The following is a 26,932-nucleotide window of genomic DNA, read 5'->3' on the forward strand; positions in this document are numbered from 1 at the left end:
ATAATTGCCCAAAGAGTACTGTTTTCTGATATTGTCTAATGCCCAACCAGACATTCAAGCCGCCTTCTCCAACAAGGACTCCTATCAGAAGGAAGTGAAAGTTTCAGCATCCCAGAAAGCCACACTGAGCTGTGAAGTTTCTGACCTCAAGACTGAGGTGAAATGGTTCAAGGACGGCAAGCAGTTGAGCTCCAGTAAGACTGTCCACATGGAGTCAAAGGGCAAGAGCCGTCAGCTGGTGCTGGAGAGCGTGGAGAAGAAGGATGTTGGAGAATATACCTGTGAAGTTGGGAATGAGAAACTTGCTTTTAAAATTCAGGTGACAGGTATGGGAATATTCTTGTGTTTGTCTATTGACACTCTGTTTCTACTTTAGTTTTTCTTGCAAATGAAAAAGACCAGAACTACAGTAATACAGTGAAGCTTGACAAAAGCTAATTCTACATGTAGCAATAAAAAATTGCCCTTGGTGAAAGAGACCATTGATCTTATTAACATGTGTTTGTAGATTTAGTAATACATGTAGTTTTTCTGTTCAAGAAGTGGTACATTTTAAAATTAAAAAGCAGTGTTTTGCTGAATTCAATGCTACTAAAAAAGTTTTAGTCTGCAATGTGATTTGGATTTATTTGCTTAAAAAATAGACCACAATTTAAGATCCATTCTGGCTTTCTCAACAATCCAGTCCTTATAGTATCTGACATCTATAACTTTAAGTAATATATTGACTCAAATAATTCTGTTTTGTTATATTGGATCCATGGTGCACTGTACCTGCCCAACTAGACATGCAAGCTGCCTTCACCAACAAGGACTCCTATCAGAAGGAAGTCAAAATAGCTGCTTCCCAAAAAGCCACACTGAGCTGTGAAGTTTCTGACCTCAAGACTGAGGTGAAATGGTTCAAGGATGGCAAGCAGTTGAGCTCCAGTAAGACTGTCCACATGGAGTCAAAGGGCAAGAGCCGTCAGCTGGTGCTGGAGAATGTGGAGAAGAAGGATGCTGGAGAATATACCTGTGAAGTTGGGAATGAGAAACTGCCCTTTAAGATTCAGGTGACAGGTATGGAAAACATTTTGGACTGTTCATTTTGGCTCTGTGCATTTGGTCATCAGTGGTTGGTCTTGGCCACACCAAATAACTTATTCACAATTTGCACTGATAAGTGAAATATGTCAAATCTTAACAGTCTTCTTTGGGTTGTTTAAAAGCCGGTATGAAAATATTTCTTCTCTAGTGTCATATTTAATGTGTCACTTTAGTATTGACTTTCTCTGTAAATTGGCAAACTAAACTCTTTGAATGAAGTAAACTCTTTATACCTTTTCATTAGAGCTCAAAACTGCCTTCACCAACAAAGACTCTTATCAGAAGGAAGTTAAGGTTTCAGCATCCCAGAAAGCCACTCTGAGCTGTGAAGTTTCTGACCTCAAAACTGAGGTGAAATGGTTCAAAGATGGCAAGCAGTTGAGCTCCAGTAAGACTGTCCACATGGAGTCAAAGGGCAAGAGCCGTCAGCTGGTGCTGGAGAACGTGGAGAAGAAGGAGGCTGGAGAATATACCTGTGAAGTTGGTAATGAAAAACTTCTCTTTAAGATTCAGCTGGAAGGTAAGACTTTCTAGGACATAAGTGTCCATTAATGAACAAACCTCCATTAATGAACAATCTTCTATCTTCCTCCAGAACATGGTTACAATTTAGTGAATATTTCCTATTTTTTATTCAGATATCACTACCAAATTCCAGAAGACATCTGTGACAAAAGAAACTGTGATGGTCGAGTCAAAAGAGAAGGTTGTTTTAAAAACCGAGGTGATGTCAGAGAGTTGTAGTGTTAAGTGGTTCAGGGATGGAGTGGAACTAAAAGATGGATCAAAGTATGAGATGAAACAGGAAGGTCGCTCACGTGTCCTAATTGTTCAGTCCTCTGAATCTAAAGACAATGGCACTTACTCCTGCCAAACTGCTGATGACAAGGTGGAGTTCAAGGTTCAGGTCAAAGGTAAAAGCTAATTTGCTATTTCAAAGCAATGAAAATTTTACTGCATATTTATTTTGAAAAAATAATTAATTAAATTAAATAAATTTATTTTGTCTTTATACTTATACATATGAAGTTTTCAAAGTAATTAATGTAAGATATAATTGCGCTTATTGAAATACTAAATCTAACTGATTGCAGACAAAATATGATTTAATTTTCCCCCTCAATTATTCCATGCAGAGGTACCTTTAAAATTTGTGGTGCCATTGCAACCGGTATCTGCAGCACTAGAAAGCACCATGACCCTTTCCTGCACCCTCAACAAAGCCACAGCTAATGTCCTCTGGAAGCATAACAGCAAAGAAATCAAACCGGGCGGCAGATTCAGCATCCGCACTGATAGCACCAACTGCATCTTGATTGTCTCCGCTGTGGCTCAGGAGGATGAAGGGGAGTACAGCTGTGAATGCAAAGATGACAAAACCACCACCAAAGTCACCACTAAAGGTAAGAACCATCAGTGTCATGTCTGAAAGTCATAAATTCTCATCAAATGAACAAACGCAACTTAATATTTTTTTAAGTGATAGATGTTTTGAAATATTCAATCTATTTTCTCACAGCCCCACGTCTGGTGAGGTTCACTACCAAGCTGAACAATGTTGTTGCAAATGAAGGCAAAGATGCCATCTTCAAATGCTCTATCTCACCAGCCGATGTCAGTGTTAGATGGCTGCATAATGGTCTTCCTATAACAGCTAGTCCCAAATTTAAGTTAGCTTTTGGAGGAAGCAGCTACTCCCTCACTATCATAGCTGTCACTCAGGAGGACACAGGAGAGATCAGTATCGATGCCGATGGGAAAGTATGCAAAGCCACACTCCAAGTACAAGGTAAGGATAACTGTTAAGCGTAATGAAAAATATCCGTAGGCAAACACATGTTTCTCAGTACACACATCTGTATCTTGTATCTTGCAGAGCTTCCTGTCACATTTAAGAAGAAGCTTGTAGATGTGACTGTGCAGGAGCAGGACACAGTTCGGTTGGAAGTGGAGCTGAGTAAACCCTCAACAGATGTGAAGTGGATGAAGAATGGTGTGGTTCTACAGCAAGGAGGAAATCTGGAGATTCATGTGGAGGGTTTCAAGCAGACTTTGGTCCTCAAGAGCGTGGCATATGCTGACAGAGGACATTACTCATGTGAAACCCTAGATGACAAGACCCAGGCCAAACTGACAGTAGAAAGTAGGGCTTTCTTTATTGTTACTCCATCACAGAATTACTCTTTCGATCATAATATTTTCATTCCATATGTTTGCTATGATGACTATATATAACCTAGTAGTTAATAAAAATTTACCATGAAAATCATTAACCGAAATGCACATTCAATTATGCCTTCCTAAAAGCGTCTCATCATTGGATTTCCATTGTTTTTTTACTTTTCAGTTAAGAAGATTCAGGTAGTAAAAGGCCTGAAAGAGGTGAAAGTACAAGAAAAAGAGACCATCACTATGGAGGTCGAGCTTAGCAAGGCTGATGTAGAAGGATCCTGGAGCAAAGATGGAATGAAACTGAAGGCAGGACCCAATATCATCATTACAGCATTGGGCAACAAGCACAGCCTGACTATGTCCCAGCTGAAGACAAGTGATGGTGGAGCTATTACCTTTCAAGCTGAGGATGTCCATACTTCTGGAAAACTAATTGTTACAGGTTAGTTTGTATATTGGCGTCTTTAGGTTTAAGCCCACTTATAATTCTTGGCATGCAAAGGGTGTAAGTCGGTAATTTAGGGTTAATGCATCATCCAATAATTGGGTTGTGCTGTTAAGTGAATTGCAAGATTCAGTAAGATATTTTTTAAGATATTTTTTTCAGTAAGATAGTATTTACATGAGATTAAGTTTAGTACTTGTAGAAGCTCCATATCCAATATTTTAAATATATTCCACAATACAAACTATATTAATTTCCACATTTTATGTTCTTATATTGTGTCCTTGAGCATGATTAACTTTTTGCAGCCTGTGTAAGAGTCGCTTAATGGGGGTTTAGTAAGGTGTATATGAAACTTATGAAAAGAACCATGACGTATACACCAGTGTTAAAATCTAGAATGATTGCAACCGTAATAATTGGTGTTGTGTCCACAGAGCCAGCTGCGAAGATCCTCAAACCCCTACGGGATATCGTTTCTCCTGAAAAGGAGAAAGTCACATTTGAATGTGAAGTATCAAGAGCAAATGCTGATGTCAAGTGGTTTAAGGTATTAGTAATTCCCTTTAGAATTGTTTAAAAAAAAATTGTGTAGTCACATATGAATGGAATATAAAATAATTTTGAAAATAGAACTAGTAAAAGAAAATGTTGATGTAGCTGTGTCATTATTGCTCTATTAGGATGATGAGGAACTAAAGCCAGGAAAGAAATTTGGCATTCAATCCCAGGCCAACAAGCGCACCCTCCTCATCCACAAGTGTGCATATGAGGACCAGGGCCAGTATATGTGTAGAACAACAGATGACAATACTTCAGCCAAGCTTACGGTTCATGGTAAAGATGAATGAATTCTGAGTGGGAGATACTCAAACATTTTGTAGTGTCACATGAATAAATGATTATATTTGAATTCTTGCAGCCCGAGATATTAAAATAGTAAAGCCACTGCAGGACACAGAGGTGACAGAGAAGGAGAGTGCAACGTTTGTTTGTGAGGTCTCTCACGATGAAGTAGAGGCTCAGTGGCGCAAAGGGGATGCCAAGCTCAAAGCTGGAGACAACATCAAGATGAGGCAGGAGGGTGAGTTGAACTGAATGTACTAAGATCAAACAAGCATAAATTCAGTTCCAATAGGGACAGATCAATAACTCTCAAACTCATTTAAAACTCTCTTTCTCTCAGGAAGAACATACGTACTACTTTTCAAATCTGTAAAGGCTGAGGATGCTGGTGAAATCAAGTTCACAGCTGAGAAGGCCTCTTCAACCGCTAAACTAAAGGTTAAAGGTTCGTGGTCATGTGTCTATCATATCTGCATGCATTTTGCATTCAGTGTTAAGACTAATGAACTACAGCCTGGGCTGTGTAGTGTTTCTACTGTTGTCTAACAAATCACCCCCCAAGTCACCTTATAATCGTTACAGAACTGCCTGTCAGATTTGTGAAGAAACTGAGAGACAAAATCGCCATGTTCAAACACCGCGCATACTTAGAGTGTCAGGTGTCACGGGCCAGTGCTAAAGTCACATGGTACAAGAACAAGTCGGAGCTCAAACCCAGCGAGAAGCATGAGATCACCAGTGAGGACATCTACAGGAAGCTCACCATCATCGATGTGGACTCTGATGATGAGGACACATACATGTGTGACGCCATTGATGATAAGACTTCATGTCAGCTACTAGTAGAGGGTAAAAACCTTTTCAGTTATGATTAAAATAATAATGATAACATTTTAGGATGAAAACACAACTGAACTCATGAAGCACAACCACACACTATTAAAGAAGAAAACAAAAAAGAAAACTGTCTGTAAAAGGGTGGACATTATGTAATTGCATGTTTTTACTTATTTGATAACAGTTTGTAGATCAGTTTTAATTGATCTGCAACAGACAAGTATGAGCCTGTTTGTGATTTTAACTATATTTAAAAAATCGTATTTATCTTATTAATTTGCCCTTCTAAACAGGGACAAATTAATGTTTGCTTACAGTTTAAATTTCTGTTATGTATATTTAGCTTACATGCATTTTGTTTTATTTCCACGCAAGTTTGACTTTTCTGAAATCTAAAGTGTTTTTTTAAAGAATTTTATAACAATAAACTTTTTATGTAGCAATTTTTTTGACACAGCACTATACTGTATAATCACAACTTTCAGAGCAGGCTATCAGCATAGTACGGGAGCTGAGTTCTGTGGAGGTGACTGAGCCATTTGCCGCCCACTTTGAAGTGGAAGTCAGCGTGGAGACAGTCAAACCAGTGAAGTGGATGCTGAATGGGGAACAGCTAAATGAGAGCGCAGATATCGAGATGGAGAAAGAGGGAACCATGCACCACCTCACTTTTAAGAAGACCAAGGCCTCCATGTCAGGCCCGGTACAGTTCACAGCCGGAAAGAGCAAATCAACAGCTGAGCTCAAAGTGAAAGGTTAGGGACTTGGTTTAAACAAGATTTGCAAAATAGCCACTCTAAAAGTGATCTAATATGAATCTAATAATTACAATTAAATAGTTTTTGATAATGATGCATGATAGAATTGATACAGAAATGTTAGCTATTGTAGAATTTAAATTGCTGCAGAAATGTTTAGGCTGAGTGCTTTGAAGAGCTTTAAAAAGGTTTATTTTGTTCTGGTTATATGTTTACTACAGATGAAACGTAATGCTGTAGGATATAGTAGTTTTGTGAACTTTTGTTTTCAAAGTCACTGTTCATTTCGCCCCATAGAGCGTCCCATTGAAGTCCTTGAGCCTCTCAAGGATGTGTCAGCCAAGGAGAAGACTTCCACCACACTGTGCTGCAAGTTCTCTGCCCCACCAAAAGAAGTGCAGTGGTTTAAGAGTCAAACTGCTCTGGAGGCTTCTAGCAAGTACAGCATGAAGCAAAAGGACGCCAATGTGCAGCTGATTATACAAGCTTTGAGTGCAGAGGACTCTGGAGAGTATCGCTGTCAGGTCGGGGTCTGTGAGAGCAAAGCCGTTCTCAAAGTAGAAGGTAAAGTCATAAAGAAGGCATTCGAAGCATGTTGTTTCAAATTGCATTCCCTTTATACATCCAGCCCGCTAGGGTTAGGGTTGCTTGTAAGAGGCTTTGACTACACCAAAAGGCATTATATAGGTGTTGCTGGTTCCACTCTGATAAAACTCTTTGATGTTTTTTTTTTTCTTGATATAGTGCGTAAAATCCAGATCACCAAACATCTGACAGATGTTGAGGTGGATGAAGATGGTGATGCTGTGTTCACCTGTGAGGTTAACTATGCTGATGAAGAAGTCCAATGGACGCTCAATGACAAGCTGCTGTTCAACAATGAAGTCAATGCCATCACCCATGTGGATAAGACCCATACACTCTCTCTCAAGAACCTAGCACCTGAGGATGGTGGGAAGGTGTCATTCAGCATAAGAGATGTGAAAGAAACAGTATGCCTGAAGGTCAAAGGTGAGGTCATATGACAATGTCTAAATAAAACAGAAAAGCTGAATGTGAAAGATGAAGAAATTTTTTAACAGATTTTGGTTTGATGCACTTTTTTATTTATTGACATTCAGAAAAGAAAGCTGTATTCCTGAAGTTGCTAGATGATGTAGTTGCAGAGGAGAAGGGTACAGTGACCCTTAAGTGTGAAGCCTCAAAGCCCAGAGTGGCCCCTGTGTGGTGCAAAGATGGTACAGTCTTGTCTGCAGGCCAAAAATACGAGCTCCTCCATGATGGTAAGTCCTTGGGACTGACTATCCACGACGTCATGCAAGCTGACGCTGGGGAGTACAGCTGCGATCTTGGCACGGACCTCTCCAAGTCCAAGGTCACTGTCAGAGGTATGTCAACAAACTATGGTAATACTCTTGTGCTATAGTGACACTGTAGTGTAATTTATTTTGTTTTTTACATGTATGCTTCTATGAAAACAGATGAAGAAGAAGTTTTTGGTGTTTTTCCAATAATGCCTTTGTTGTTTAACCCCAGATATCCACATCGGGATCACCAAGCGTCTTAAGTCGATAGAGGCCAAAGCAGGTGAAAACTGCACATTTGAGTGTATCTTGTCCCGGGAAAGCTCAGAGAAGTGCTCCTGGAGCTTAAAAGGCCAACCTGTCACTGATGGAGGCCGTTTCCAGATAAGCAGCAAAGGGCGCAAGTATACCTTAACAATTAAATCAGTCTCAGCTTCTGATTCTGGTGAGGTGGTCTTCACTCTCAAAGATTTGAGCTCAAAGGCAACACTTTCTATTGAGGGTGAGTAAGTGCAATAAAAACAAGAGCAATGAATTTGAATCAAGTTTTAACACAAATCCGGTTTCGCTTAATCAAGGCGTATCTTATTTTGGGGGGGTAGGTGAAGTTCCTACCATATCTAAAGAGCTTCAGGGTGTTAGTGCCAAAATTGGTGAAGATGCCGTATTCTCCTGTGAGCTTTCTCAATGTGGCCTGGAAGTGAAGTGGTCCAAGGATGGCAAGTCTATCAGAAAGAGCCAAAAATATGAAATCAGTCAGGAGCAGACGCTCATAAAGCTGACTATCCACAACGTCAATGACAAAGACTCTGGAGAATATAGCTGTGAGGTCACCGGTGGTCCAACCTCCAAGGCTAAACTAGAGATCAAAGGTAAGAATTTTAAACCTAATGGTATTTTTTAAATATACAACGGGGGAAATCCCATACTCCTAAAAAGGAGAAATATATTTACCTTAGTGTTTCATTCCCTCTGTAGAACTGGCCAACAAATTCATTTGTGAGCTAAAGAACGCCACTGCAGAAGAGAATAGTGCTGTCTCCTTTGAATGTGAAACCGCCCATCCTGCCTCTAAAGTCACCTGGCTGAAAGGAACAAAGGAGATCAAGGCTGGAGGAAGGTATGAGCTGACGCAGAAGGGAACCGTCCTCATCCTCAACATGAAGGATCTGGAGAAGAGTGACAGCGAGGTATACACCTGTGACATTGGCTCTACAAAGAGTACAGCCAAATTGACAGTGAAAGGTAAGAACCTTGGTGTTTATTGCAATGTATTAGCTTAGCTTGAAAATAATGCCTTGAAGGCTGAGAATCTTATTTTTTTTAGATGGACAGATTCCAGATGCTTACAGTTTAGATTACTTTTATCAATTCTTTATTAAATAACTCCTCTGACAGTCAAGTTTTTGTTGAATATGAACACGAAAGTCAGAGGGAATGCAGGAAGGCAAGCTTTACCTAAGTAAGGTAAATCTTTGAAAATATTTCTGGTAAGTACAGTTTAAGACAGCATATGTGTTGTATAGTTTACTTTCTGCATTTTTGCATTTAACTTTTGGGTTTCTGTGTGGCGATGTTACTGCCAGGTATTTTGCTGATGGTCTCATACATTGTTGTTTGCAGAAGTTCAGAGTACTGGCACTTTATATTATACTTTCACAAGTATGATAATGTACCATTAGAATCCTTGTCTTATTATTTTAAGATTTTATGAAGAACCCATTGAGATTTCCAGTTGATGTCTATCAAGCTCTATGTCGAATTGTCAAATTTTTGAAATGGCACATCAGCATTTGTGTTTTGTGTTTTATCCAAAGCGGCTTACAATTCCTATATATGTCAGAGGTCGCACGCCTCTGGAGCAACTAGGGGTTAAGTGTCTTGCTCAGGGACACATTGGTGTCTCACAGTGGATTCGAACCCAGGTCTCTCACACCAAAGGCATGTGTCTTATCCATTGCGCCACCACCACCCCACAAGTGGTGTCAGTCTTTGTATATATAGTATATCATATTTTTATCCATGTAGGCCTGGTACAATGGATGTATTGGAATAGATTTTTTGTTTGTATATTTCTGTGAAAATTTTGACCACCAAGAATGATGTAAAGATATACTAATAGCCTAATCCCATCCTGATACAAAATAACACCGAACTTATTCGGCTTATCATAACTTCCTTGTCATGCCTTCATCATTTCATCCCAATGATCCTCCATCCTGTCTTTTGGACGTTAAAAGAATTGAAGAATTTGAAGAATTTTAATTATATGATGCTTGTTCGTTCTCCAGTGGTGCCTGCCAGGTTCAAGGGGCAGATGAAGAACCAGCAGGTTACCGAAGCCGGGAAAGTTTTACTTTCCTGCGAGCTCTCAAAACCTGGCTGCCAAGTGCAATGGAAGAAGGGAACTGAAATCGTGAAACATGGGGGAAGATATCAGATAACACAGAGGGACACCATGTTTGAGCTACAGATTTCAGATGTAGTGACTGAGGACAGTGGAGAATATTCATGTGAATGTGGAAACGAGAAAACAACAGCAAGTGTTGTTGTCAGTGGTATGGATAAAGCTTATTCATTGCAAGCAATACACTGAAATGTCAATATATGTTGTCAACTAACTTGATCAATATGTAGGGTAATAATTATTGTACACCTTTGATTTATCACACAATTACACTTCAGCATTACCGGTGGTCTTCAAACGTGAGCTACAAAGCCAAGAGTGTGAAGAAGGAGACAGTGTTACTCTTCGCTGTGAACTCTCAAAATCTGGAGTTCCAGTTGTTTGGAAGAAAGGAACACAGGTTCTCCATTCTGGGGAAAAGTATCTCATCAAGCAAGATGCAGCTACTTTTGAGTTGAAGATTGCTGACCTCAAACCTGAAGATGCTGGACAATACACATGTTTGTGTGGGGACAAAAAGACTACGGCAAACATTAAGATCAAGGGTATGAAGTTCATTCAGTCTTATATATGTGAATGTCTGTTGTTCACTCTTTCCTGAGTAAAAATACGTTTTATTTTATATTTTTACCTTTACTGGTTAGTTGCCTGAAGGGAACTTTTATAGAGAGATTTTTTTAAGATAACTTTACTAATACAAAAATTTGCCAATCTTGTCTTGTAAGATGTTCTGTCTTTTCTTATCTCCAGTTGTCTTTGGAAGGTTTGTGAATGGTTTTTCATGTTGTGCTTTTAAATTGTGTCCAGAGTGCACTATACTAACAAACTGTTACAACGCCAATTGCTTCTTAGCTTTACCCCTGATCTTCAAACGAGAACTACAAAACCAGGAGTGTCAAGAAATGGACAGTGTTACTCTTCAATGTGAGCTTTCCAAACAAGGAGTGCCTGTGGTTTGGAGGAAAGGAACACAGGTGATCCATTCTGGAGAGAAATACCACATCAATAAAGTTGGATCTACTTTCGAGCTGAAGATCACTGATGTCAAACCTGAAGATGCTGGAGTCTATAGTTGTGATTGTGGGTTTGACAAGACCTCATCTATCATTACCGTCAATGGTAGGAATGATGTACTGAATGTAAACACCACCGTTTTATATTTTATGCACTTTTTTGAATAGTGACTGTTCTTGGAATTACTTAAACACAGTCTTCCACTGTGCCGTGAAGTTATTTTTGATCAGGAGTTTCTCTTATACTAATGGTAAAATTTTGTTTTGCTTAATTGGTAGGGCTCACAACTGGAATACATATTATTTCGTTAAGATTGGAAAGACCTCTCTTCAGTCCAGTTCTTTAATATTGTCTTAAGTTGTTTGTGTAATATGGTTCCAACATTTCTTCATGGTTCCTTAGCATTACCAGTGGTCTTCACACATGAGCTACAGAACCTAGAGTGTGATGAAGGAGGCAGTGCTACTCTGTCCTGTGAGCTTTCCAAACCTGGCATCTCTGTGCAGTGGAAAAAAGGAAGCCATGTTATCCAGTCTGGAGGAAAGTACATCATCAGGCAGATTGCCTCAAAGGTGGAGCTGAAGATCACTGATCTCAAATGTGAAGATGAAGGAGACTACACATGTGTGTGTGGTGATAAGACAACCACAGCCAATATGAAGATCAAGGGTATGAACCTTTCTTATTCTTTCTGGTAGTTTTTAACCATTCTTTCCTAGCTGCACTTTTCTGACAAAAAAAAACAAACAGTGTTACACATTTGAATATTATTGTTTGTTTGGTGTTGGTGAATATTAATGTTGCATTTGTTATGTTAGGTTTTCACTGATATCCTACAGTAGATTTGAAATGCCCCAAAATTTTTGTTGTTCATCGTGTAGAGCAAAATTACGCTCTTGCAGATGACATGCCAAAGCAGAAAACCATAACTGGAGATGTTGTTGATGGGGAACAGAATCATTCTGTAAATTATTAAATATAACTTTTAGATCATTTGTTGTATCCTGCTGTGGCTCCACCTGCTGTGCAGTTATGCCATAGTCTGACAGACATCTGTTTTGGTATTGCCTCAAACTTTTCTTCTTTGCGGTCTGTCTGTTTTGCCTAGTTTTCTCTTCAGTTTAGTGCAGTTCAAATGTGGAACAGAGATATAGATTGAAGGCTTCAGCTCTAGTCTGACTTGAGTCACAATTCTGTCTTCGCTTTGTTTTCTTGGTCAGCAGCTTGAATCCTTCTTGTTTGGACATGCTAAACTGTCTGGAATCTGTCAGTTTTTGGGGGCTTTCATTAAGTCAACATGCATGAATTCTATGGTAAAATAAGTTGTCTGCCTGTTCTGTATTTGCCATTATTGTCTGACATGGGCGTTGCTATTTGTGCTGTAAGATCTTTATGGTTTTAGCCAAAGTCTCCAATTTACATTAATGTATCTTTTGCCACAGCTCTAAAGTTCCTCAGTTCTACCGCTGCCCCTGAAACAATCATCCATAAACAGAAGAGAGAGAAACAGGCAGAGCTCAGTGGTATTAAACTGTTGCGCATTTCTTGTCTGTTGTGCAGCACCTTTATGTGCAAATGAAAATGTGAATCCCAGTCAAAATGTTCAGAGATGCATTCTTGTGATTGGAGCGGCATGTGGCCACGCATTTGCTTTTGCATTATGACCGCATTTTTATTTGAATCTTTTGTTGTGGTGTGTCTTAATTCTTGATGATAATCATAACTTTTCTACATTTAAACTTCTTGCCTGTGCATTATTGCTCCTTTTAGATATTGTTAGCGACCGAGACTTTTTTCTTTTTACAATTTCTAGAACTATTGCTCTTACATTTTGCTACAGAACAATCTTGAGGGAAGTAGCTGCTCCTGTTTTAAGGTTTAAATAAGTCACTATTTAGATAAGGAAACATGAAGCACATGTTGCTAACATGATATTGTTGGCTTTTTTCTCTCTTATATACTTTCACTTGAAAATAAGTAGCCAAATGTGCTTTTTTCTCCTTCAGCTTTATCTGCACCACTGCTTGTTTTAGTGTCATACTTGGTGAATATTTAGATGATTTACTCTATTTAGAGTGTTTCCCACATTGTACTTGCTGATGTCAGAGGTGACGAGGGCGAGAGTGGATGACGGTTGTAAGGAAGAAATTACTAGCTTGTATTACATGGTATTTATCTTTGTTAGTGTCCTTGGTTTAGTGAAAGTAGCTAGTTTGGGAACAGCAGCACTGATGCTTTACATGACCAAATGTGATGGTCACTTCCACAACATTGAATATCATGGATATAAAACATAAATTGTGTCCTCTTGCTTTGATTTTTCAGAATTAATTGCATAAGATTATTTCATTATTTCAAGTCTAGACTGTTGGTGGCATTATAACTTAAATGTGTTTGGAGGTGTTCGTCGTTTTTTGTGAACTTGTTTTTAATTGCATCCTCCAACTGCAGCCTGTGGGATTTTTCTGTCAGGAGCCATTCACTCTGCTTTTTGTCTGAGCATTATTCTTTACCTTTGCAGGCTGTTCTTTCATCATTTTTAATTTAAAATCTTTTTTGTGTGTCTTTTTTGTGTCTCTATATTTAACACAGTGCCATTTTTAGCAGTTCGAAATAATCAAAAAAGTTATCCATCGTCTTAAAATGGATCTGCCATACTGTTTATAGATGTAAACTGATGCAGACATTAAGATTCTTGACTACTTCAACACATCTTGTCACCAGTCTTGATGTGGATGTTTTATTTATTATTTTTGAAAGATTACATCTAGATTGCTATAAATTACCATGTTTCCCTTTAGAAAGTCTAAAAAAATGTAAATGATCACTTTTTTTAAACCGTTTTTGTGTTGACAGTGAAGACTAGATGGCATTCTTATTCAACTTATATACATTATTGATTTGATGGTGTGTTCTTCAACTTTCCTGAATTAGGTGTAATATTTAGAAAGCATTTGCCTGTACAGATTTTGTTTTATTATAGAATAGTGTAAAAATGACTTCAGCTGTAAATTCTGAAATATTCAATAAGTGCTTACCTCAACAGCTCACCCAGTTCAGTTTACACAAGAACTGTTAAACCAAGCGTGTGATGAAGATGACAGTGTTACTCTGCACTGTAAACTCTCAAAAACTGGAGTTCCTGTGATTTGGAGGAAAGGAACACAGGTGATCCATTCTGGAGGGAAGTACCTCATCAAACAAGTTGGGGCTACTGTTGAGTTGAAGATCATTGATGTTAAACCTGAAGATGCTGGAAACTATGCTTGTGATTGTGGAGACAGCATCACCACCGCTAACATCAAAGTCAATGGTAGGACTGAGCTTTTATTTGAACCCTCTTCAACAATGAAGACGCTTCCTGTTTTCTGATCTACATAGATGTCCTTCAATAATGTCTTGATTTATGGTAGGGTAGGGTAAAGTACTGTGTATTGGCTTGTCAGGTGTAATAAGTTGTTTGTCTAGTTTATAGTTTTTCCATTTACATAATGGTGGCTTTTTTCATCAAAAATCTTACAAGGTGGTAAAAAATAAGTTTAGCAATTGCAGAAGAAAGTTTTGCATTTATCAGTGAAAGGATTTTTTGATGGAAAGTATAAATTAATCTCACAAGATCATGTTCCTGGTTCAACTACTTTTCCTGACTTCTTCAGCAATACCAGTGGTCTTCAAAGATGAGCTACAGAATCAAGAGATTCAAGAGAAGGACAGTGTTACTTTGCACTGTAAACTCTCAAAACCTGGAGTCCCCGTGATTTGGAGGAAAGGAACACAGGTGATCCACTCTGGAGGAAAGTATCTCATCAAACAAGTTGGCTCTACTGTTGAGCTGAAGATCACAGATGTCAAACCTGAAGATTCTGGAGACTATGTTTGTGATTGCGGAGACAGCATGACAACTGCCAACATCAAGGTTAACGGTATGAGAAGACCATCTGCTTCAAGAATATTTACAACGTTCTAATACATCTTTGAAATGCACGGTCACATTCATTCCTTGGTTATGAAGTGTGAATGATTCCACCATTTATCAAGTTGAGGTCAAAAAAGAAATGGATTTAATTTTAACCATTGTTTGGAACGTTGCACTTGTGTTGTCATGATCCTCTTTGGAAAATATTTATATTTACATCATCTGTATGTCTGGAACTAAATATCTGGCATCTCATACCACTCTTTGAATTGTCAGCTCTTCCAGCCATCTTCACAAAAGAGATGCAGAACCAGACAGCTATTGAAGGAGAGAGCATCATCTTCCAATGTGAGCTCTCCAAACCTGCAGTTCCTGTGGTTTGGAGGAAAGGAACTCAGGTGATCCACTCTGGAGGAAAGTACCTCATCAAACAAGTCGGCTCTACTGTTGAGCTGAAGATCACTGATGTCAAACCTGAAGATACTGGCGACTACGCTTGTGATTGTGGGGACAGCGTTACAACTGCCAATGTCAAGGTTAACGGTAGGAGAAGACCCCACTGCTCCATGAATTTTTCCATCATTCTAATCCATCTTTGAAATGCATAATCACTCTCACCCTGTGTTCATGAAGCGTGAATGATTACACAGTTTGTTATGAAGATAAAGCTAAGGAAAAAAAAATAATTGTAACCTGTACTTTAAGGCCTTTGTGTTGTCTTGGTCTTACTTGTCTGGAAAATAACTCTACATATGGAATTGAATATCTTGCATAATATGCCACTTTTTGAATTGGCAGCACTTCCAGCCATCTTCACACAAGCACTGAAGAACCAGACAGCTGTTGAGGGAGAGAGCATCCGCTTCCAGTGTGAACTCTCCAAACCTGCAGTTCCTGTGGTTTGGAGGAAAGGAACTCAGGTGATCCACTCTGGAGGAAAGTACCTCATCAAACAAGTTGGCTCTACTGTTGAGCTGAAGATCACTGATGTCAAACCTGAAGATACTGGCGACTACGCTTGTGATTGTGGGGACAGCGTTACAACTGCCAATGTCAAGGTTAACGGTAGGAGAAGACCCCAATGCTCCATGAATTTTTCCATCATTCTAATCCATCTTTGAAATGCATTATCACTCTCACCCTGTGTTCATGAAGCGTGAATTATTCCACAGTTTGTTATGAAGATAAAGCTAAGGAAAGAAACTTAATTGTAACCTGTACTTTAAGGCCTTTGTGTTGTCTTGGTCTTACTTGTCTGGAAAATAACTCTACATTTGGAATTAAATCTCTTGCATCATATGCCACTCTTTGAATTGGCAGCACTTCCAGCCATCTTCACACAAGCACTGAAGAACCAGACAGCTGTTGAGGGAGAGAGCATCCGCTTCCGGTGTGAACTCTCCAAAGCAGACATTCCAGTTGAGTGGCGAAGGGGTGAAATTGGTCTATGCCCCTGTGCTAAATATGAATTCAAGCAAGATGGTCACCATGCACAACTTGTCATACATGACCTTGAACCTGAGGACTCTGGTGACTATATCTGTGATACCGGAGATCGCCAAAGCACTGCATATTTGGAAGTCAAGGGTAGGCTTGGAGTGAACGCTCAGTCTAATAAAAGTTATCATAATCCGGTTTGAATTTGAAGCCATTTCTTCTGATGACCTTGAAACACTTGTTTACTCACCTTTTGCAGCACTGCCAGTTCTTTTCAAATCATCACTGAAAGATTTGGATACTGAGGCTGGGGAAAATGCAGTGTTTCGATGCGAACTTGCGAAACCTGGAGCCAAAGTCATCTGGAGGAAAAACAAGAGTGTAATAGAAGCAGGCAACAAGTGTCAGCTGAAGCAAGATGGAGCTGTTGCTGAGCTTATTATTTACAAGCTGCAGGGAGGAGACTCTGGAGAATACTCGTGTGAGACAGAACATGATCGGACATCTGCCAAACTCACCGTGAAGGGTAGGAATCACCTGATAAAAGTCCTCATCTCTCCTAACTTTAACTTATCATTCTATTTTGATGATCACACATCTACTCCATACCATCCTCAATACTACACCATCCATCTTCTCTTCTGATATGCTTGCCACCGTTCCCAGATCACTTTAAGCACCTACTCTGTGCACGTGGTTTTGCACTTTAAATTTAACCTTTTTCCAATGCATTCCCACTTACTTTTGCTAGTTTATTTACGTACAGGAGTTTTTTGTGATTAACATAACGTTATAGACTTTTCCCTTTGCAATTTAACCTTTTTTATATAAAGGATAGCTATCTTTATCAAAACCTTGTGAATTTTGTTTTAAAAACTTGCTTGTTTTGGTTGTTAAATCACCGAGAAAGTTTATTCATCACATTTTTTGGCCTGTTGACTACTCCTGATATTTTTACATTTAGAATACATTTTTCTTGAAGTTGCTTGTTGCTTTCTTTGCAAAATGAAACCTGAATTTGCTTTCAGAACCTGAAATCACAATCTTAACTGGCTTGAAGAGCTGCATTGTCAATGAAGGCGAGGACGTTCATTTCGAATGCCTTGTCTCTCATGATAATGCACTCATTGTTCAGTGGACACTGCAAGACGTCCCACTACAGAACAATGAGATGAATGAAATCCGAATGGAAGGCAAAAGGCACACACTCACACTAAGAAGTGTCACCCAGAAAGACTCTGGCACAGTGTCCTTCCATGTGGGTGCCCACACTTCTTTTGCTTGTCTTACAGTCAGAGGTAAAACCGAAGAACTTTTTAGATGCATTTATTTTCACTCCTTGAATGATCACACTGGGTTTCAAACACATGCACTGTTATGCACGTGTTTAGTGTGTCTGATCATCCTATATCCATATATATATTCAATACATTCCACATATGTAATATATCTTGCATTTATCTTTGTTTGATGCATGCTTTAATGCATCATTTAAAAAAAATTATATTAAAAAATTTTTTTATAACTTTTATATGCATGTACTTTTTATGCTGTTTTGTGCAACTGTTTATGCTGTTTTGTTTTCAATTGTCAAATATGTCTTATCTTGACTATTGCCTGTTAGTATGTTGAGTTTTGGATATTGCATTTAGAAGGTTGACTATTCAATCATTAATGATTAATTTGATCTATAACAGAAATGCTGCAAAAAGCATTCCAAAGTTAGGCTTAGTTTTGTCCCTGGCTGAGAAATTGCAAAGGAAATTTGATAACACCTCATAATCTTCAGGTTTATGGTGTTGGCACATGTCTTAGAATGTGTTCTATGTATCACTGTTTCCCGGCAGAAATCCCCGTGCTATCATTTTCGAAGGAGTTGACAAGCCAGGAAGCCACAGAGGGAGGCAGTGCCTCATTATGCTGTGAAACTTCAATCCCTGGTGCCAATGTGACCTGGAAGAAGGGCACTCAGGTCCTATCTGATGGAAAGAAATATTCCATAAAGAGGGATGGCACAATCCAAACCTTGGAGATCCTTAAGCTATCAGTGGAAGATGGTGGCGAGTACATATGCGAAGCAGGAGACAAACGAAGCAAAGCCACATTAACTGTCAAAGGTAACTAATGACGATAGCATGATGCTTTATAATAATAAACTACACTGTTTGGAGGATTAATACATTCTCTCACATTCTCATTCACTCCTAGTAGATAAAAAGTACTAAAAGATAAATAAATAAAAGATATACCCCTGGTTTCACAGACAAGGCTTAATCCAAGTCCTAGACTACAATGCATTTCTGAGCTATTTAACTGAACGCAACTTGCACTGGCATATCTAAAAAATGTCAATGCCATTGTTTTTGCACAATAGTAATGTTTTTTTCTAAGGCACGTTTATAAAAGCTACTTCAATGTCCTAAATTATCTAAAGCCTAATCCATGCTTAATCTAAGCCCTATCTGTGAAACCAGGCCATAAGTACAAGTCAGTGGTGGGAAATTTACCTCATTTGACTTTTTGGAAGATCCTCAATAGTCCCTTTCACCACGTTCCTTCCCAGAATGTGTTAAAATCACACGAGAATTAAAGGATGTGACTGTGATAACGGGCGAGGATGCTAACTTCAAGTGTGAAGTGTCCCATACAGGGGTTACGAATGTTGAGTGGTGGCTCGGCTCCAACCACCTTCAAAACAATGACTTAAATCAAATCAGCACCCAAGGAAGGGAACACAGCCTAGTGCTGAAAATGGTCACACCCGATGATTCAGGTGATGTAGCCTTTGTGGTTGGCCCTGAGAAGAGTGTTGCCTACTTGATGGTGCAGGAGAAACCCAAAGGTAAAAGACCCTTATGGCTAACACTGTTCATTGGTGGTAAGCAATCATCTGTCTGTCATTAGGTAGCAGCTGCATTCATTTTGCGCTATCATAACAAAAGGCTTCTAGCTGCTTTTCCATCTGCTTTGGCCATTCTACATCTACACTCCAAAATTGTGTAGTTTTCATCCATTTTTGGTTCATTATTCCCTTTTTATTATTTAGACATCTACGCTGTATTTTCTCTAATTCCTATCCATAATTGTTTTTCACTCAGTAAAGATTTTTTAGTGTATCACTGTATCTGTTCAATGGTGTTCAAATTTCTTGAACTCAGTGTCTAAGTTTCAGAGTCTTCAGGTAGACAATATGATGTGACAGCACTTGGGTTTGGGTTTCTCCTGTCCATAGTCGTATTCTTAGAGAAGCCTCTGGACTTGACTGCCAAAGAGGGTCAAACAGTCACACTGTCCTGCATGACTTCCGACCCTGAGGCCTCTGTCACCTGGTACAAAGATCAGGAGATGATAAAGGCAGGGATCAGGTATCTGCTCTACAAGGATAGAGCCGTCCATCAGCTCCGCATCCTTAGGGTGGAGGAAGGGGATGCAGGGGTGTATACATGCAAAACCAAAGATGCAGAAAGCTGCGCCACCCTTACTGTAAAAGGTAAACGGGTTTGTAGGCCTGTGACTTGTTTTTTTTTTATCAACATGCCTGTTGACTAGGAAAGTGAACACAAACAGATTCCAAGAAGAACCAACTTATGTTCTAGTTTCCTTTCTCTTTGTAACTAGCTCTCTTGTGGAGCAAAGAAGATTTTGATACCTTCACAGATATCGGCAGCCTTTTTAAAATCTGACATTTACATTCTTTCAACTTCTTTTCTCATCCATCATCAGGTCAACCTGCATACTTCCAGAAGGAGTTAGAGAACCAGAATGCAATAGAGGGAGATAGTATCACATTGCGCTGTGAACTTTCTAAACTAGTTAAAAGTGTAGAGTGGAGAAAGGGTGGAGTGGTGCTCCAACCCAGTAAGAAATTTGAGATGAAACAGGAAGGATGTGTGCTGGAGCTCCATGTCCATGATCTGGAACCAGAGGACAATGGCTACTACACTTGTGATGCTGGAAACCAGTTGACCACAGCATCAGTCACAGTGCAAGGTATCAAATAACACTCTTAAGTCAATTGCGTAATGCATTTTAGTTTTAGTAAATTTATAGATGAAACAGACAGAATTATCTCATACATGTTGGAGGTTATTTAAAATCTGTAGCTTTTTGAATATGCCCTTATGTCTTTATAAAGTTTGCATTATGTTTATGGAGTATACTCAATGTATGCGTATTTTTAGACACTGGTGATCTAAGGGTTTCTGTGTCTGGTCTCTGCAGAGGTTGAGGTCCTCATAGTGTCGGGTATAAAGAATACAGATGTGTTTGTGGGCGAACAGGCCATTTTCTCCACCCAGCTCTCTCGCCGTGCCAAAGGTAGAGTTCAGTGGTGGCTAGATGGCACTCGTTTGGAGAACAGTACCTTCAGTGAAATAAGTGTGGGTGAAGACCATGTCCACACTCTCACCCTAAGGAACCTTTCTCCCAATGATTCGGGTACAGTCCTGTTCAAAACAGGTGGCCTGTCATCCTCCGCCAAACTGTTAGTGAAAGGTACCAAATGGGGTGAAGGGGCCTAGTAGCACTTGGCAGAGCGATTTAAAGGCTTAAAAATTAAATGAATAGCACTGGACTAATATTGTGTTCATGAATTTCCTAAATCTAAAAGTCAGTTACTCATTCTTTGAAGCATTTGGGTTGCCTTTTGGGGGGGTTACATTTCTTGATTTTTATAACAGTTACAGTCGGACCATAAATCTAGAATTGTGTCACAATCTGTCCTTTAAGTAGTTGATAACTGTTGTGTTATTTGATCTATGCTGTAGACTCATATTACTGAAAATTACTTAATAATAATACTACTCTTTATCCAAAGTATTTTTGCACAGACTACACTGGAGAATCCTTCGGTTCAGTGTCATGCTCAATAATGCAATCCTGATAGAACAAGATTCTTGTTTACTTTAATCTCTTTTTGGGTTACCCTATGCCTAGAATGGAATATTTTTGTCAGCTGCCAAGACACTTTACTATTAGGCAAAAGAATACAGTAAGATAGGTTGAAAACAAAAATATGTATTTTTAATGGAAATTCATGGATGCATGTAGTTAATGTGCCATGTATTTCTAACCTAAAACAGATTTGGCTGCAATATCTTGGCTTGCTAATTACTTACTAAATTGGCATACTAATAAATAAATTAATAAATTAGTATGAAGATTTTGGATTTGTATATGGACCAGGGCTCAACGTTTAGGATTATTTCTTCTGGCCCGGTCAGGCCAGTGGTTCAGATTTGTACTTGTCCAGCCAAAATTTTCACTTGATCCTGCCACAAAAAGTTGTCGTTTTCATTGTTTTAGACCTATGTAACATTGTATTCTTATAAATAAGGTTACAATTCGTTTGACTTAAAAACGTGCAAATGATAAACTGGCCCGCTGGGCATCAGGCAGTCCTTACTGTCGAGGCGTGAAGATAGTTTATTTAAATTTTATTTTTTTATAAAAGAAAGTATAGTATTTTTCATTTAGGACTGTCGATACATTACATTAAAAATTGTAAATATATAAATTACGTGATAGTTAATCACAATCATGTTAATATTTCCTGAGAAAAGTCCCCAAATAATCTAAATTATTCAAATTCAAAGACATAACATTATTCATCACAAAAGGTGTCTCTAGCAGTCAGTATATTGTTTGTTTTATTTGCATATAATTCGACATACATACAGTAAGTCTAGCACCATCCCAGCAATCCATTTTATAATTCAGTTTATTGATCTGCCTGAGGTAGACTTGTATTCTGTCTGAGATTTCTTTAAATATATATATATATATATTATTGTTGGTCTGAATCAGCTATGAGTGCTTGAATATGTATTGCCTACTCTCAGTATGTGTGGTTTGATTAGAAGCATTTCACTGGTGTAGCATATAGGCCTGCATTGACTGCAGACGAGCAAAAACGCTGCATTAATTTTAATCACAGTATTTTTATATATGTAATTAATTCTACTAAATTAATGTGTACTTAAAAAGACAAATGGTCTTACATAGACTCAATAAGACCATTGTACTCATCAATCTTAACTACGCTTCTGTTTTTGTGCTGCATGTACTTTTTCTAGAATTTGGCCTTAGTTTGACTTGACACTGCAACTAGGCATCTGTTAGTTGTAATTGACCATGTCCTTGGTCAGTTTGGAGTAGAGAAGCAAAAGATGATACACTTACCGTACTTACTATCTGACTTAGTAATAAAATGTGAAAGGCTAAAAATATAAAAAGCTACAGCAGCGACTTTGATGATGAAGTTGCAAAGGTTGCTGAGACTTGTATTTCAGTTGCAAATTAGATTAAATACCACCCAATACCTCAAAGAGGATTGAGGTGAAGAACTCTACTCCAAAGTGCACTGGGGTTTTGAGAAAATTACTTATCCCCACCACCAACCCTCTATAGATCCCAATGTGGAGGTGGTCAGTGCAATGGAGGACCAGCATGTAGCAGAGAACCAGCCTGTAGAGTTCATCTGTCAGTATTCCCGGCCAGTCAAGGCCATATGGAAACGAAACGGCATACCTGTGCAAGCAGATGGTCGCAGGGTAATAGTGGAACAGGACTGGACTGTTGCAAGGTTGTACATTAGCTGTGTGGAGCCCCAGGATGGGGGGATGTACTCCTGTGAGGCTGAAGGAACCTCTGTTGTGGCACATCTCAGGGTGCAAGGTGAGCACACCTGTAGACGAGGAGAATCTGTGTGTCATTCATAACTCAAAAGTTTGGATCATCACAAAGACTCAGTATAAGGGCTTACTAAAAAGGGTTTTACAGGGACTTTAGCAATTTGATGACCAAAATATCAGTAGTCAAACTTTCAGGGTTTTTTTCTTCCAGAATTTAGTTTTATTTTTGCAATGTCTTTTGTATTTAAGTACGTTTTACATATGACACAAGGTCATTTTTATAAATTTTTAAGCTAATATTCAAAGGCACCCACAAAAAAAACAGTTTTTCGTCTGGCTGGCTATGCAGTAACCATCATGAGCTTTTATTGCAGCTACCTTTGCTTCTTATGCTACTCAATACGGAATGCTATATGCTAGTGAAATGTTGGAAGAATTGTTAATCAAGTGTGATTGTGTTGAATTCAGTTATTTTTTTAGGGTCAGAAGATATCGTTTTAATTATTCAAGGTCAATCAGTTATATACTACAGCAACTTGTTTTGGTATGTAGAAAACCATTGTTTTTTCAGGTATTGTGTTTCTTTTGCAGCTAAACCCATTGACATTCTCCAAGAGCTGAGTAACATGGAAACCATTAGTGGTGGGGAAGCACTTTTTGAATGCGCCTTGTCACGTCCTGAAACCAAAGACTGCCAGTGGTTAGTCAATGGAAAGCCTGTAAAGGAGTCGGCAAACGTAGAGATTGTTTCCTTTGAGAGTGGCCGACGCCATCTTCTGCTCTTAAAGGACTTGCATCCTTGTGAAAACACAAGGGTTACATTCCAAGCTGGCACTTCATCAACTACTGCTCTTCTGTCTGTCAAAGGTATGGCATTTCTCTTTTATTAGCAATACATTATATAAAGGTTTTACAACATGTTTTATCAAATAAAAATTACTCTTATAGGCAATGACTGTATTTTGAATAAAAATGCACATTTTCTATTTTACATGTTATAGCTTTGTTTACTATTGTTTTAGTTTCATGCTCTATAGTTTCATCATATATTAAATATGATGATAAATGCATAAATGTAAATGCATTTGAATGTTATGAATGTGTTCTCTACAGCTTGGCAACTGGAGGTGGTCAAGCCTTTGGAAGATAAGACCGCCATTGCAGGAGAAAAAGTTGAGTTCACGTGTTCTTTGAATGAAGCTGTGCCTGAGAGTGAAGTGACTTGGTATGCAAATGGTGTTGAGCTTCAACATAATGACCAATGGGCCATGAGAGCCAGTGGCTCTTCCTACAGCCTCATTTTGAAGAAAGCCCAGGCTCAACCCACGCAGGAAATCACATTTGCAGCTAGGGATGCATTATCCATGGCCAAACTCAACACAATTGGTAAGGGTCATTTTGTGCATCATTCATTACAATTTTCTACCATTACTTGCTGACTAACCTTTTTTAATTTTGTCTGGCTATTTGTAGCTGTGCCTGATCCCCCTGAAGATCCAGAGCTGGTGAGCAAAGGCCCAACGTTCGTTACCTTGTCTTGGTTCACCCCTCTCAATGATGGAGGAAGCCCGATCATTGGTTACCGTGTGGAAATGCGTCTAGTGGACAGTGTCCTCTGGCTGCCCTGCCACACAGAACCAGTGTGCAATACTGAATTTCTGGTTGAAAACCTCATACCGGGGGCAGGTTATAGATTCAGAGTGGCAGCCATTAACCGTGCTGGCATTGGAGAGCCTGTCCAGCTGCCTCAAACCGTGACGCTTGGTAAGTGGATACTCACTGAATTGACCAATTTATCGAAAGCAACCATATAGAGTTCATTGTGAGTATATTGTATGTTAATCTAACCCAACTGCCTCTATGAGTCTGTATAGAAGGCTTGCTATTAGCAGTCTGCCCTAGATCAGGGTTCCTCACTCCTGGTCCTGGAGAGCTACTTTCTTACAGAGTTTAGTTCCAACCCTGCTCCAACACACCTGGTTATAACTTTAAGTAAATCCAAACACCTTGATTAGTTGATTCAAGTGTGTTTTAAATATAGTTGGAACTAAACTCAGCAGGAAAGTGACTCTAGGACCAGGAGTGAAGACCTCTGCACTAGATGCTATAGTAGTACACTGTTAAACCTAACAGTCAAATTTATTAAATGAAATGATCTAATTTCACTCAAATATTACTGAAAGTTCATTGCACTCAACAGAAAAAAAGTTATGCGAACTCAAAACTGATTTAAAACAGAAAAACAGTGACAACACTCATCATCTTGTATAGTGCAGCTTAACCTTTTTGCGTATTCTGTGGGCGGAGATTATTTAAATGAGAAACATTATGACTTCATAAGAACCTGAAAAAATGTGCCGTTCGTTGTAGTTCTTGAAAAGTGGATTCTGTCAAATAAAATATCTCCCTTTGAAGTGGACTTTGAGCTTTGTAACCTTGCAGATATTTTTTTATGCTAAAACAGCAACATTACACACTAACTAAAGTAAAAAAAGTACAAAAAAAAAACCTTTAAGCAGAACTCAAACTGAATCAGTTACAGCAGATTTCTAGTTCCCAGTGTGCTTGGCTTCAGACTCTATTTATTCAAATTAATAAAAATGAAATGTTATTTAATGCGTTTTTGCACAATATTAATTTAGGGAGAGACCTGTCATTGTTTGATGTTGTTATGATGGTATTTAAAAGGGTTTCTGTTATGTCTGCGTTTTGGGAGGGTTTCCATTTCTGTGGTTAACCTGAGGATGGGCCAAAGTATGCAAAGATGTCAAAATCTCTACACTGCTTTGTTTAAAAGAAAAGTAATTGCACTTGCTGATATTCTCTTGCTGTACTAGCACCTGTTATAGCTAGTTGGTAAATATAAGAGGGTAAAGTTAATGTTTTTAAGTTTCAGCAACATAAAATATTTGAGTGGAGTTTAGGAAATATACTTTTAGTGAATTCAAATGAAATAAGCTCACTTAAATTAAATGATGCAATCAGTTTCCTCAAATGGTTTTACAGTGTAGTAGAACACTAAAAACTACTCCAAAACAAGTGTATTTTCTATTTTTTGTAAATAATAATCTTAGTTCTTGTTGAGTTCTTGCTGCATTTCTTCAACTGTTCTTTGAATGGATCTGTGGTCTTCAGATGCACCAGTGACCATGACCAAAATGTTAACCAGCTCTAAGCTCCAAAAAGGAAAGATGGTTCGTTTGGAGTGTGAACTTTCTGCAGAAAGTAAATCAGTCACATGGCAAAAGGACAACAGAGAGATAGAGGTTGGGGCCAAGTACCAAGTGGTAGAAGAGGGCAAGAGCCAAGTTTTGCTCATTAAGGATTTCCAGCCTACAGACCAGGGTGTCTACTGCTGTGTTGCCTCAAATGAGGCAATGACTTCAGTCAACCTCAACCTCGAAGGTACTTTACTTAGCTTAACCTCGCATCTAACTTGCTCTCACTGTTTTTTGTTGTTGGTGGGGTTTTTTCTACCTTATATGTGGAAATAATTTCTTGTGTATGTCTTTGTCACAACATTTGGAACTTTGCAACTTTATGATTTTCTTCATTACAAGATAACAGTGTTCAAATTAGGGCTGGGAATCACTGGGTACTTCACGATACGATACGATACGCGATACATTGTTCACGATACCCATAATATCATGATATGGCGATACTGCGATAATCGATATATTATCAGTAACAACTCACAATTTATCATGTTTTAAGAAATAAAAAGTTTTTTTTTTTTATTAGGAAAATGAATCTCCATTTATTTTTTGGGATGAAACACAATAACAATAACAACTTGTGTCTTATCAGTTGCAACAAAACAGTCACAGACACTATTTTTGTTTTGCTCGCAGATGATTTTTTTCACTTTGGAGAAATCGAGTGGAATCGGTGATGCTCGCATGGTCGCGGCTCGCAGCGTGTGAGAGGAATTACAAGCCGAGCCGAGCACGTTACGAGCACCTCCCAACCTCCCGATAATTTTTAAACATGTTTAAAAAATTCGGGGAGTCGGCCCGATTTTCACCAGCTGTCCCCTATTGCCAAATCATACGCAACCACGTCGATGGGGCTA

General features: G+C 38.7%; 1 protein-coding gene across 14 annotated transcripts in view; it reads left to right on the forward strand.

The window, feature by feature from the left end:
* Nucleotides 1–26,932, forward strand: part of obscnb (obscurin, cytoskeletal calmodulin and titin-interacting RhoGEF b) — a 57,349-nt gene that overhangs the window by 12,314 nt on the left and 18,103 nt on the right. For 3 of the 14 annotated variants that reach the window (XM_082184063.1, XM_082184069.1, XM_082184074.1), the window contains 41 exons: nt 51–326; nt 787–1,062; nt 1,334–1,609; nt 1,728–2,003; nt 2,226–2,492; nt 2,609–2,878; nt 2,966–3,232; nt 3,437–3,703; nt 4,144–4,256; nt 4,390–4,543; nt 4,629–4,790; nt 4,893–4,997; nt 5,135–5,401; nt 5,875–6,144; nt 6,445–6,711; nt 6,892–7,158; nt 7,269–7,535; nt 7,684–7,953; nt 8,054–8,323; nt 8,430–8,696; nt 9,743–10,009; nt 10,137–10,403; nt 10,711–10,977; nt 11,275–11,541; nt 13,919–14,185; nt 14,529–14,795; nt 15,065–15,331; nt 15,587–15,853; nt 16,109–16,375; nt 16,485–16,751; nt 17,254–17,523; nt 18,073–18,342; nt 18,789–19,067; nt 19,458–19,715; nt 19,949–20,215; nt 20,447–20,719; nt 22,634–22,900; nt 23,449–23,724; nt 23,971–24,243; nt 24,331–24,621; nt 25,993–26,262. In XM_082184063.1, the coding sequence (XP_082040189.1) occupies nt 51–326; nt 787–1,062; nt 1,334–1,609; nt 1,728–2,003; nt 2,226–2,492; nt 2,609–2,878; nt 2,966–3,232; nt 3,437–3,703; nt 4,144–4,256; nt 4,390–4,543; nt 4,629–4,790; nt 4,893–4,997; nt 5,135–5,401; nt 5,875–6,144; nt 6,445–6,711; nt 6,892–7,158; nt 7,269–7,535; nt 7,684–7,953; nt 8,054–8,323; nt 8,430–8,696; nt 9,743–10,009; nt 10,137–10,403; nt 10,711–10,977; nt 11,275–11,541; nt 13,919–14,185; nt 14,529–14,795; nt 15,065–15,331; nt 15,587–15,853; nt 16,109–16,375; nt 16,485–16,751; nt 17,254–17,523; nt 18,073–18,342; nt 18,789–19,067; nt 19,458–19,715; nt 19,949–20,215; nt 20,447–20,719; nt 22,634–22,900; nt 23,449–23,724; nt 23,971–24,243; nt 24,331–24,621; nt 25,993–26,262 (10,518 nt within the window). The remainder of the gene's footprint in view (nt 1–50; nt 327–786; nt 1,063–1,333; nt 1,610–1,727; nt 2,004–2,225; nt 2,493–2,608; nt 2,879–2,965; nt 3,233–3,436; nt 3,704–4,143; nt 4,257–4,389; nt 4,544–4,628; nt 4,791–4,892; nt 4,998–5,134; nt 5,402–5,874; nt 6,145–6,444; nt 6,712–6,891; nt 7,159–7,268; nt 7,536–7,683; nt 7,954–8,053; nt 8,324–8,429; nt 8,697–9,742; nt 10,010–10,136; nt 10,404–10,710; nt 10,978–11,274; nt 11,542–13,918; nt 14,186–14,528; nt 14,796–15,064; nt 15,332–15,586; nt 15,854–16,108; nt 16,376–16,484; nt 16,752–17,253; nt 17,524–18,072; nt 18,343–18,788; nt 19,068–19,457; nt 19,716–19,948; nt 20,216–20,446; nt 20,720–22,633; nt 22,901–23,448; nt 23,725–23,970; nt 24,244–24,330; nt 24,622–25,992; nt 26,263–26,932) is intronic. The other 11 variants (XM_082184070.1, XM_082184071.1, XM_082184075.1 and 8 more) reach the window with 11 other exon arrangements.

This window comes from Leuciscus leuciscus (genome assembly GCF_965113295.1).
Source record: "Leuciscus leuciscus genome assembly, chromosome: 11".
Classification (NCBI taxonomy): Eukaryota; Metazoa; Chordata; class Actinopteri; order Cypriniformes; family Leuciscidae; genus Leuciscus; species Leuciscus leuciscus.